Source organism: Panulirus ornatus, chromosome 67, assembly GCF_036320965.1.
Source record: "Panulirus ornatus isolate Po-2019 chromosome 67, ASM3632096v1, whole genome shotgun sequence".
Classification (NCBI taxonomy): Eukaryota; Metazoa; Arthropoda; class Malacostraca; order Decapoda; family Palinuridae; genus Panulirus; species Panulirus ornatus.
This window is the reverse complement of record NC_092290.1, coordinates 15,702,773-15,715,600: the sequence shown is the minus strand read 5'-3', so window position 1 is coordinate 15,715,600 and position 12,828 is coordinate 15,702,773. Positions and strand designations below refer to the sequence as shown.

The following is a 12,828-nucleotide window of genomic DNA, read 5'->3' as shown; positions in this document are numbered from 1 at the left end:
GACGGTAGTGGGGTGCCAGAAATCCTCCCCTCCTTGTATTTAAACTTTCTAAAATGGGAAACAGAAGAAGGAGTCACGCAGGGAGTGCTCATCCTCCTCGAAGGCTCAGATTTGGATGTCTAAATGTGTGTGGATGTAACCAAGATGTGAAAAAAGGAGAGATAGGTAGTATGTTCGAGGGAAGGAACCTGGATGTTTTGGCTCTGAGTGAAACGAAGCTCAATGGTAAAGGTGAAGAGTGGTTTGGGAATGTCTTGGGAGTAAAGTCAGGGGTTAGTGAGAGGACAAGAGCAAGGGAAGGAGTAGCACTACTCCTGAAACAGGAGTTGTAGGAGTATGTGATAGAATGTAAGAAAGTAAATTCTAGATTAATATGGGTAAAACTGAAAGTTGATGGAGAGAGATGGGTGATTATTGGTGCATATGCACCTGGGCATGAGAAGAAAGACCCTGAGAGGCAAGTGTTTTGGGTGCAGCTGAATGAGTGTGTTAGTGATTTTGATGCACAAGACCGAGTTATAGTGATGGGTGATTTGAATGCAAAGGTGAGGAATGTGGCAGTTGAGGGAATAATTGGTATACATGGGGTGTTCAGTGTTGTAAATGGAAATGATGAAGAGCTTGTAGATTTATGTGCTGAAAAAGGACTGGTGATTGGGAATACCTAGTTTAAATGGCGAGATATACATAAGTATACGTATGTAAGTAGGAGAGATGGCCAGAGAGCGTTATTGGATTACGTGTTAATTGACAGGCGTGCGAAAGAGAGGCTTTTGGATGTTAATGTGATGAGAGGTGCAACTGGAGGGATGTCTGATCATTATCTTGTGGAGGCAAAGATGAAGATTTGCATGGGTTTTCAGAAGTGAAGAGAGAATGTCGGGGGGAAGAGGGTGGTGAGAGTAAGTGAGCTTGGGAAGGAGACTTGTGTGAGGAAGTACCAGGAGAGACTGAGTACAGAATGGAAAAAGGTGAGAACAAAGGAGGTAAGGGGAGTGGGGGAGGAATCGGATGTATTTAGGGAAGCAGTGATGGCTTGCACAAAAGATGCTTGTGGCATGAGAAGCATGGGAGGTGGGTTGATTAGAAAGGGTAGTGAGTGGTGGGATGAGAAGTAAGATTATTAGTGAAAGAGAAGAGAGAGGCATTTGGACGATTTTTGCAGGGAAAAAATGCAAATGAGTGGGAGATGTATAAAAGAAAGAGACAGGAGGTCAAGAGAAAGGTGCAAGAGGTGAAAAAGAGGGCAAATGAGAGTTGGGGTGAGAGAGTATCATTAATTTTAGGGAGGGTGAGGATATTCCCTCAAAGGCCCAGTCCTCTGTTCTTAACGCTACCTCGCTATCACGGGAAATGGCGAATAGTATGAAAAAAAAAAAAAAAAAGATGTTCTGGAAGGAGGTAAATAAAGTGTGTAAGACAAGGGAGCAAATGGGAACTTCAGTGAAGGGGGCTAACGGGGAGGTGATAACAAGTAGTGGTGATGTGAGAAGGAGATGGAGTGAGTATTTTGAAGGTTTGTTGAATGTGTTTGATGATAGAGTGGCAGATATACGGTGTTTAGGTCGAGGTGGTGTGCAAAGTGAGAGGGTTAGGGAAAATGATTTGGTAAACAGAGAGGAGGTAGTAAAAGCTTTGCGGAAGATGAAAGCTGGCAAGGCAGCAGGTTTGGATGGTACTGCAGTGGAATTTATTAAAAAAGGGGGTGACTGTATTGTTGACTGGTTGGTAAGTTATTTAATGTATGTATGATTCTAGGTGAAGTGCCTGAGGATTGGCGGAATGCTTGCATAGTGCCATTGTATAAAGGCAAAGGGGATAAGAGTGAGTGCTCAAATTACAGAGGTATAAGTTTGTTGAGTATCCCTGGTAAATTATATGGGAGGGTATTGATTGAGAGGGTGAAGGCATGTACAGAGCATCAGATTGGGGTAGAGCAGTGTGGTTTCAGAAGTGGTAAAGGATGTGTGGATCAGGTGTTTGCTTTGAGGAATGTATGTGAGAAATACTTAGAAAAGCAAATGGATTTGTATGTAGCATTTATGGATCTGGAGAAGGCATATGACAGAGTTGATAGAGATGCTCTGTGGAAGGTACTAAGAATATATGGTGTGGGAGGCAAGTTGTTAGAAGCAGTGAAAAGTTTTTATCGAGGATGTAAGGCATGTGTACGTGTAGGAAGAGAGGAAAGTGATTGGTTCTCAGTGAATGTAAGTTTGCAGCAGGGGTGTGTGATGTCTCCATGGTTGTTTAATTTGTTTATGGATGGGGTTGTCAGGGAGGTGAATGCAAGAGTTTTGGAAAGAGGGGCAAGTATGCAGTCTGTTGTGGATGAGAGAGCTTGGGAAGTGAGTCAGTTGTTGTCCGCTAATGATACAGTGCTGGTGGCTGATTCATGTGAGAAACTGCAGAAGCTGGTGACTGAGTTTGGTAAAGTGTGTGAAAGAAGAAAGTTAAGAGTAAATGTGAATAAGAGCAAGGTTCTTAGATACAGTAGGGTTGAGGGTCAAGTCAATTGGGAGGTAGGTTTGAATGGAGAAAAACTGGAGGAAGTAAAGTGTTTTAGATATCTGGGAGTGGATCTGGCAGCGGATGGAACCATGGAAGTGGAAGTGAATCACAGGGTGGGGGAGGGGGCGAAAATCCTGGGAGCCTTGAAGAATGTGTGGAAGTCGAGAACATTATCTCGGAAAGCAAAAATGGGTATGTTTGAAGGAATAGTGGTTCCAACAATGTTGTATGGTTGCGAGGCGTGGGCTATGGATAGAGTAGTGTGCAGGAGGGTAGATGTGCTGGAAATGAGATGTTTGAGGACAATATGTGGTGTGAGGTGGTTTGATCGAGTAAGTAATGTAAGGGTAAGAGAGATGTGTGGAAATAAGAAGAGCGTGGTTAAGAGAGCAGAAGAGGGTGTTTTGAAATGGTTTGGGCACGTGGAGAGAATGAGTGTGGAAAGATTGACCAAGATGATATATGTGTCGGAGGTGGAGGGAACGAGGAGAAGTGGGAGACCAAATTGGAGGTGGAAAGATGGAGTGAAAAATGATTTTGAGTGATCGGGGCCTGAACATGCAGGAGGGTGAAAGGCGGGCAAGGAATAGAGTGAATTGGATCGATGTGGTATACCGGGGTCGACGTGCTGTCAATGATTGAATCAGGGCATGTGAAGCATCTAGGGTAAACCATGGAAAGTTCTGTGGAGCCTGGATGTGGAAAGGGAGCTGTGGTTTCGGGCATTATTGCATGACAGCTAGAGACTGAGTGTGAATGAATGGGGCCGTTGTTGTCTTTTCCTAGCGCTACCTCGCACACGAGGGGGGAGGGGGATGTTATTCCATGTGTGGCGAGGTGGCGATGGGAATGAATAAAGGGAGACAGTGTGAATTGTGTGCATGTGTATATATGTATATGTCTGTGTGTGTATATATATGTGTACATTGAGATGTATGGGTATGTATATTTGCGTGTGGGGATGTGTATGTATATACATGTGTATGGGGGTGGGTTGGGCCATTTCTTTTGTCTGTTTCCTTGCGCTACCTCGCAAACGCAGTAGACCGGAAAAAAAAAATAAAATAAAAAAATAAAAATAAAAATAATGATCTATTTTGCTTTGTCGCTGTCTCCCGCGTTTGCGAGGTAGCGCAAGGAAACAGACAAAAGAAATGGTCCAACCCACACCCATACACATGTATATACATACACGTCCACACACGCAAATATAAATACCCATACATCTCAATGTACACATATATATGCACACACAGACACATACATATATACACATGCACAAAATTTACACTGTCTGCCTTTATTCATTCCCATCGCCACGCATGGAATAACATCCCCTCCCCCCTCATGTGTGTGAGGTAGCGCTAGGAAAAGACAACAAAGGCCTCATTCGTTCACACTCAGTCTCTAGCTGTCATGCAATAATGCCCGAAACCACAGCTCCCTTTCCACATCCAGGCTGCACACAACTTTCCATGGTTTACCCCAGACGCTTCACATGCCCTGATTCAATCCATTGACAGCACGTCGATCCCGGTATACCACGTCGATCCAATTCACTTTATTCCTTGCCCGCCTTTCACCCTCCTGCATGTTCAGGCCCCAATCACTCAAAATCTTTTTCACTCCAATCTTTCCACCTCCAATTTGGTCTCCCTCTTCTCCTCGTTCCCTCCACCTCCAACACATATATCCTCTTGGTCAATCTTTCCTCACTCATTCTGTCCACGTGCCCAAACCATTTCAAAACACCCTCTTCTGCTCTCTCAACCATGCTCTTTTTATTTCCACACATCTCTCTTACCCTTACATTACTTACTCGATGAAACCACCTCACACCACATATTGTCCTCAAACATCTCATTTCCAGCACATCCACCCTCCTACGCACTACTCTATCCACAGCCCACGCCTCGCAACCATACAACATTGTTGGAACCACTATTCCTTCAAACATACCCATTTTTGCTTTCCGAGATAATGTTCTCGACTTCCACACATTCTTCAAGGCTCCCAGGATTTTTGCCCCCTCCCCCACCCTACGATTCACTTCCGCTTCCATGGTTCCATCCGCCAGCAGATCCACTCCCAGATATCTAAAACACTTACTTCCTCCAGTTTTTCGTGTAAACGCGGGAAATGGCGAATAGTATGTAAAAATATATATATATATATATATATATATATATATATATATATATATATATATATATATATATATATATATATATATATATTATCCCTGGGGATAGGGGAGAAAGAATACTTCCCACGTATTCCCTGCGTGTCGTAGAAGGCGACTAAAAGGGGAGGGAGCGGGGGGGCTGGAAATCCTCCCCTCTCGTTTTTTTTTTTTTTAATTTTCCAAAAGAAGGAACAGAGAATTGGGCCAGGTGAGGGTATTCCCTCAAGGCCCAGTCATCTGTTCTTAACGCTACCTCGCTAATGCGGGAAATGGCGAATAGTTTGAAAGAAGAAAAGAAATATATATATATATAGGGGATTAAGAATACTTCCCACGTATTCCCTGCGTGTCGTAGAAGGTGACTAAAAGGGGAGGGAGCGGGAGGCTGGAAATCCTCTCCTCTCGTTTTTTTTTAATTTTCCAAAAGAAGGAACAGAGGGGGGCCAGGTGAGGATATTCCACAAAGCCCCAGTCCTCTGTTCTTAACGCTACCTCGCTAACGCAGGAAATGGCGAATAGTTTAAAAGAAAAAAAAAAATATATATATATATATATATATATATATATATATATATATATATATATATATGAAGTCTGTTGGAGATGAGAGAGCTTGGTAAGTGAGTCAGTTGTTGTTCGCTGATGATACAGAGCTGGTGGTTGATTCATGTGAGAAACTGCAGAAGCTGGTGACTGAGTTTGGTAAAGTGTGTGAAAGAAGAAAGTTAAGAGTAAATGTGAATAAGAGCAAGGATATTAGGTACAGTAGGGTTGAGGGTCAAGTCAATTGGGAGGTAAGTTCGAATGGAGCAAAACTGGAGGAAGTAAAGTGTTTTAGATATCTGGGAGTGGATCTGGCAGCCGATGGAACCATGGAAGCGGAAGTGGATCATAGGATGGGGGAGGGGGCGAAAATTCTGGGAGCCTTGAAGAATGTGTGGAAGTCGAGAACATTATCTCGGAAAGCAAAAATGGGTATGTTTGAAGGAATAGTGGTTCCAACAATGTTGTATGGTTGCGAGGCGTGGGCTATGGATAGAGTGGTGCGCAGGACGATGGATGTGCTGGAAATGAGATGTTTGAGGACAATGTGTGGTGTGAGGTGGTTTGATCGAGTAAGTAACGTAAGGGTAAGAGAGATGTGTGGAAATAAAAAGAGCGTGGTTGAGAGAGCAGAAGAGGGTGTTTTGAAATGGTTTGGGCACATGGAGAGAATGAGTGAGGAAAGATTGACCAAGAGGATATATGTGTCGGAGGTGGAGGGAACGAGGAGAAGAGGGAGACCAAATTGGAGGTGGAAAGATGGAGTGAAAAAGATTTTGTGTGATCAGGGCCTGAACATGCAGTAGGGTGAAAGGAGGGCAAGGAATAGAGTGAATTGGAGCGATGTGGTATACCGGGGTTGACGTGCTGTCAGTGGATTGAATCAAGGCATGTGAAGCGTCTGGGGTAAACCATGGAAAGCTGTGTAGGTATGTATATTTGCATGTGTGGACGTATGTATATACATGTGTATGGGGGGGGGTTGGGCCATTTCTTTCGTCTGTTTCCTTGCGCTACCTCGCAAAAGCGGGAGACAGCAACAAAGTATAATAAAAAAATAATAATATATATATATATGAGGATAAGAAATGATGGAAGAGAGGACAGAAGGGTTTGACTATGAGACAGAACATGAAAAGTTGAGAAAGGTTGTACTGCATGCTAGAAATATGAGAGGATTCTTTGGAGATTCTGACCATTTTGCAGCTCTTGTGGAAGTGAGGCTCAGGGAGATGTGGAGGTATGGCATAAGTAAGAATGGAGAGGTAAAACTTTTGGCAAGTAAGAAGATGAATCAGAAAGAGAATGCAAGGAGGAGTATGAAAGAAGGGTGACAAACAGTTCCAAGAGAACAACTTTTTCTCCAGCCCTCTTCAACCTTTTCCTACATGGCCTCCTGCAGACCACAATGTGAAAGTTCTCTCATATGCACATAATCTCCCATCACAGTACAGCACCCTGACATTGCCCAACCAACAACAAACCTGGAACACTATATGAGGCAAGTGGAACGCAGGCTCACTCAAAACAGAATGTCTCCATTCACACAGTTATCTAATCCAAACTGTAACCTCACATCACTCTAAATGACCAATCACTCCCACTCCAGAAAACTCCAGTCATATGAACTTTCACACACAAGACTCAAATATAATTCAGTCCGAACACCACAAACATCACTGTAAGGGCCAAAAGCAAACTGAATACTTTTAAAACACTTATCAGCACTATTTTGGAAAGAAAATTAATCCCTTAGTCTCATGTACAAACAATTCATCCACCCCTCTCTAAACCATGCTTTGTCTTCCAGGTCACCCATCCTGTGAAAAGCAAATATAAGAAAGCTGCAAACTGCATAAATCAAAGCATTTAAAAAAAATCCCTAGCTGCCTAATAAGCACAAAATATCATATACATACAACAAAACAAAAATGCTTCCAATACAATCTCGCCTCAATTCATTTAAAACCCAGTTCTTGGCAACAGCAACTGACTCCTCCCACTTAAAATACTCCATGACCAACTGTCAACCCCCAAGTCAAAATAAAAAGCTTATCTCTGATTCACACTTCAACCTATACCTAAGACTACCCTTCCCCTAATAAGTACAACATTGACAGAATGCATACACAACACAATGATGCAACTAGCCCTAAACAACCACTCTCTCAGTCCAGGTTTAAACTTCACTCCACCAAAATTGCACCCATCTGAAATTACACTTCCCAGGTATGTATGATGTACATTCTGCCATCTACATCCTAGACTAACCATTATTCAACATAAGAAAACCAACACATCACATTGCACGGCCTCTGATGCTAAAGAAGCATCTTCCACAGCAAAGGCACTAATCACCTACTCCCCAATTATCCTGCACTCACCCCACACATAAAAACATCACTTCTTGAACTGCAGTCCTGTTCAGTGGATGTGGCTGTCTTCCTAAGAGCTGTGGAAGCCACAAAAAAGGGGATGCCAGGGTAGGAGAGTATGTATTGCATGAATCTCCATTAAAAATGCAAAGGAGACTGACTTCAATACCAAAGCAACTACAAAGGGATCTTGTTCCTCAAACATTCCTGATATTAAAAGTACCAACTCTTTACAAAACTACTGAGGATTGAATAAAAATCATCAAGCTGATGTATAATACTATGCAATATAACGGTAGCAAGAAGTAGACTGGCCTTAGTTACCTTTTGAACAAGAGCATTAAACAATACACCACAACAGAAATATGGAAACCTTTTTCTCCCATAGGTGGCTCTTTCCACTTTCTTGTAACATTGTGCATATCACTGTGATCTACTTCACACTATAAACTGCAAACTGGTATTCTATGACTGATAGTTTCTTTTCAGTCTGTTTTCTTGTTCACCTTACTTCCATCTTTCCATAAATTTTCCTGAATATTCACTATCACCTTCCCTCCTTATGTAGAGATCCACAGGTAACCCTTATTTTTCTTACACTCTAGTTTTATTAGTTCTCTAAGTTTTGATAGCAAATGACAGCAACTTTATATAGATGAAGTAAAACTAAAATACAGAATCATTCAGGAATGTGAAATGCATTCTAATTGGGTCTTTAACATCTAAAGGCATTAAAGGGTTCTAACTAATAATGTGTCTGAGGATGATTCTGCATGCAAGTCTCCTATAAAATTGATAAAAGGTAAACAGTATATGACAAATTGTAGTAATAAATCTACAAAACTCAAAATGAGTGTGTGCTTACCTTGACATGCTGTCTAAGTAGCGTGGAGGTGGGGAACACTTTGTTGCATTTCAAGCAAGGCACACGGCCTTTCATATGAGTGTAGCGCAAATGTTCCTTCAAAGATCCCCGAATCTTGAAGCGTGTTCCACATATAGTACATTCCCAAGGCATGAAGTCTTTGTGGGAGTCTACATGCACCAGGAAGTCTGCCTTGCGAGCTATGATTTCTCCACAGGTCTTACACTTGTGCTGTCCATCGACTTGGTACTCCTCAAGAAGCTCCTGGACCTGTTCATATACATGTAAATTTACCTTGATATACATCACAAGCTAATCCTTGCAAATCACACAATATTCAGAAAATATGTTCAATCAACATCCAAGTGTGCCTCAAAGCAAGGTAGTTCATTAAGAATCCTTTAAAACACTGCCGAGGAATATAATGGAATATGAAGGGTTGTAAAAAAGCAACAGACTACTGTGTTCACATGAGGCTACTTGATGAAAAAGATCAGGAATACAGAGCTGAGTGTGAAGAGGCTAAAAAAGGTAAATAAATAACTAAGAGAAGTGACTGTCCAATTCATATACCATATGGACATCATGCCATTCTTCACTCCCTATTTATCTCTTTCTCACAAATACAGTATATTTCACATCCTTCTACTATTGCCCCCTTCTCAAACACAACACTGCACATCATACACTCTTCCATACTTATTTCTTTATCATTCATACAATATTACATTCCTTCATTTCTGCTTTCTATAATGACACATTACTGCATATTGTACACCCTTCTATATCTGCTTCCCTCTTACATGAAACACAACACATCTGCCCCAACTTCTCTTACAAAAAAAATGGCACATCAAACTTTCTTACATATTCCTATCTCTTCCATATAACATGTCTCACATCCTTGCAAACTTGCTTATTTCAAAAACACAATGCATCCAAAATTACTTGTTACTTATTTCCCTCTACCTTACTATCTATACTTCTGATGCCTGTCCTCAACTAGTATTCCCTCAAGGAGATGGCCCTGGCAACAGAACCTCCATATATAGTAAATTCCAATGCTGCTGCTTGATCTTTCATGCCTCACCCTTAGCAGGTCACTGGGACAGGGCAACTCTAACACAGTGTTTGCAGAGGCTCCTACCTAATGTTCCTACTGACTACCTACTAATTCTACCTAAAGCTTTTACCTCACATCCCTTCCTATTTGTCCCCCTCATCATACAGATCTAGCATACTGCACATTTCTCTATACTTACTGCTTTTTTACACATGGTACATCTCATAACCTCCATGTTTGGTTCTTTTTTGATATACATGATACATATCTCAAATGAAACAAATTACATCCCTTCTCAGATGAATGACACATTACATTCCTCTATAACTGCTCCCCCTCTCAAACATAACGTCATTTCCTCAATCCTTCCAAAAATACTCCCCACTCAAATGAAAAGCATATTTCACATCTTCCCAGAATCCCTCAAACCCAACATCCCTCTATACTGCTTTTTTTCATATTTGTTTGCCTTCTTCCAAATTAATAAGGAAGAGCCAGGAAAAGAAGAATGGCCTCATATGTTTACATCCAATCCCTAGCTGTCACGCAAATGCACCAAAACTAAAGCCAGCAGACCTTTCTCTGGTTTCTGCTGACCACTTCATATGCTCTAGTTCTGCCTACTGTAATACATAACTCCAATTTTCTCTATTTCATGCATACCTCTCACACTCCTTCACATTCAGGACCAAACAACTCAAAGACTTTTCTACTCCATCCTTCCATCTACCTCTCTGTCTCCCCCTCCCCCTTGCAACCTCCTCTTCTGACACATACAGCCTCTAATTCAATCTATCTTGACTCACTCTCTCCAAACCTCCAGACCATATCAGCAAACTCAATCATATCCAGCTTACAACCACACCTCTCTATCATACTTTCATTCCATAAATAATCAGCCCTCTTCACAACACACATCTTCAGGCTTTACATTTCCAACACATCCATCCTCTTCAATTCTTCTGCACTTACGAGCTCACAACATGCACTTATAAATCACCATCAAAAATACCCATCTTTGCCTTCAAAGACAGTGACCTCTCATTCCACATACTCTTCATTGCATCCAGGCTATTATCTCCCTCACCAACCTTATGCTTAACTTTACCTCCCACAGTCCCATTTGCTGCCATGTCCATTCCTGAGTATATAAAACACTGTATCTTCCCCACTCAAACCACTCTGTTTTCCTCTCTGCTAAACCTCATAACCTTACTTTCATTCATTAACCACCAAATTGCTCCTTTCACATACTCTGCTAAGTTCATACATCACCTTCAGCATTTTCTCAATCAGTCTTCCACCAAAGCTATACTCTGCAAACAGCAACAGACTTACCTTCCAGGCCCCCTTCCCAAGCATACTGCAGACCCACCCCTTTACCCGAGGCCCTCCCTTGACACTACACAACTTTTATGCAGATCCATCTTCACCTAGAACCTCTCCTACCTTCCTATATTCAAACACATGCCTTACTCTCCTTGTAAAAATTTGTTGCATCTAATAGATTTCTCCCCTAAAAGGAATCTATGTCAATTCTACCATGCACTTTCTTCATATCTATACATGCTGAATACAGATCCTTCTCATTCACTAATTATTTTCCACACAAACTTTTCAGAGCAAAACTCACAGTCTACACATCCTCAACCACACATTGCGCCTGGTATACTCAACAGACTTATACAGTAGCTCTGTAATGCAAACATTCACTTCTGTCCCTTTGCCTTTACACTGTGGCACTAAATTAGCATTCTGCTCATTTTCAGGCACCTCACTTAGACCAATCAGTAAAACTGTCATCCCCTTCCTTGAGAAAATTGAGAACATTACCATCAATACCAGCCACTTTGCCATAATTCATCTTAAGCAAGTCTTTCACCAACTCCTCTCATTTCACCAAACTATTTGCTAAGATGCTTCCTTCACAAACTTCTTCGTCTCAAACACCTTACATCTGGCCATCCTATCATCTAACACAACCAACAGTCCTTCCAAGTACTCATTCTAAATGCTCTACCTTTTATTTGCCTCTGCTTATTACCAATTCTCTATTTGCTCCCCTCATTGATGCTTCCATTTGTACCTTTGTTCTCATTCCATTCACCTCTTTCCAAAAACTTCCAAAACATTTTCTTATTCCCCACAAAGTTTGCAAAAGTACTCTTATCTCATATCTCATGTGCCTCTTTTTCAGTCCTTACATTTTCCTTTTGACTTCCTGCTTTATTCTCTTGGAACCCTCCTAATCACTCACACTTCTTCCTTGTAGGCAATGCCAATGCAACTCCCTTTTCTCTCATGAAATTTTGCTTCATTATCCCACCACTCACGGCTCATTTTCAAATGCCCATCTCCCATCTTTTGCATATAAAACGCTTCATCTGCATATGCCAGTAATGCTTCCTTTAATAGCTTCCATTCCTTAACTACTCCCTTTGTGACATTCCTCTTACTTTCTACCTCTCTTTCCTTCTCACTACTGATTTCAAACAATCATGGCACAACACAACACAAATGACACCTTTGCTAATTTGCTCCTTTCACAGACACATTACTGTAATGTAAAAATGAAAACTTGTTTGTAAAATATCTGTGAGCCCTGCATAAAGTCTGGTATCCCCCCTCAATGCCACCTTATGACTTTGACCTCTCATCCCTACATCAGAAACTTAAATTACATGACTGAAATTTCAGTGTCATATCTGTGGTATAAGTTGGGTCCACATACATTCATCCATGTCTTCAGATATCATATACAAGCACTTTTAGTACTCAAGTGCAAGAGACCTTGTAATCTTGAACTGTGATCCCTGACAATGAAAAATTAATCAGGAGTAAGCAGTATCTATAGTACAGTAATAACCTGGTCCATATATAATAATACATAAGAGACATCACATGCTCATGGATTACTTAACATTTCAGTTCAAAAGACTTATGACTTTGATCTCTGACCCCAAACAGTTAAAATCTAATCAGATACTGAATTTTGTATGCAAGATCTATAGCATAAATTTGGTTCATATCCCATTATTGTCAGACAATATCATATACACAAGATTAGGAAGCATGCACATACCCATGCATGGATGGATGGGCAAGCAAAGAGAAAACAGTTCTTGGAGAACAGTAGGGATAGAGCAACCAGAGGCTCCATGAAATTAAGCAACAAACTGGTAACAGTAAAAGAAAAAAAGATGTCAGGAGGTATTTCCTAAGATATGAGTGGTGGATGAAAGGAATACAATGGTATGATAGAAAATGTTCAAGAGATGGGGCCCCA

The 12,828-nt window shown here is 41.2% G+C and overlaps 1 protein-coding gene across 2 annotated transcripts in view; it reads right to left on the bottom strand.

Annotated features, from left to right (window-relative positions):
- Nucleotides 1-12,828, bottom strand: part of LOC139747124 (uncharacterized) — a 105,772-nt gene that overhangs the window by 41,454 nt on the left and 51,490 nt on the right. For both annotated transcript variants that reach the window (XM_071659038.1, XM_071659039.1), the window contains exon 3: nt 8,480-8,749. In XM_071659038.1, coding sequence (XP_071515139.1) covers nt 8,480-8,749 — 270 coding nt within the window. The remainder of the gene's footprint in view (nt 1-8,479; nt 8,750-12,828) is intronic.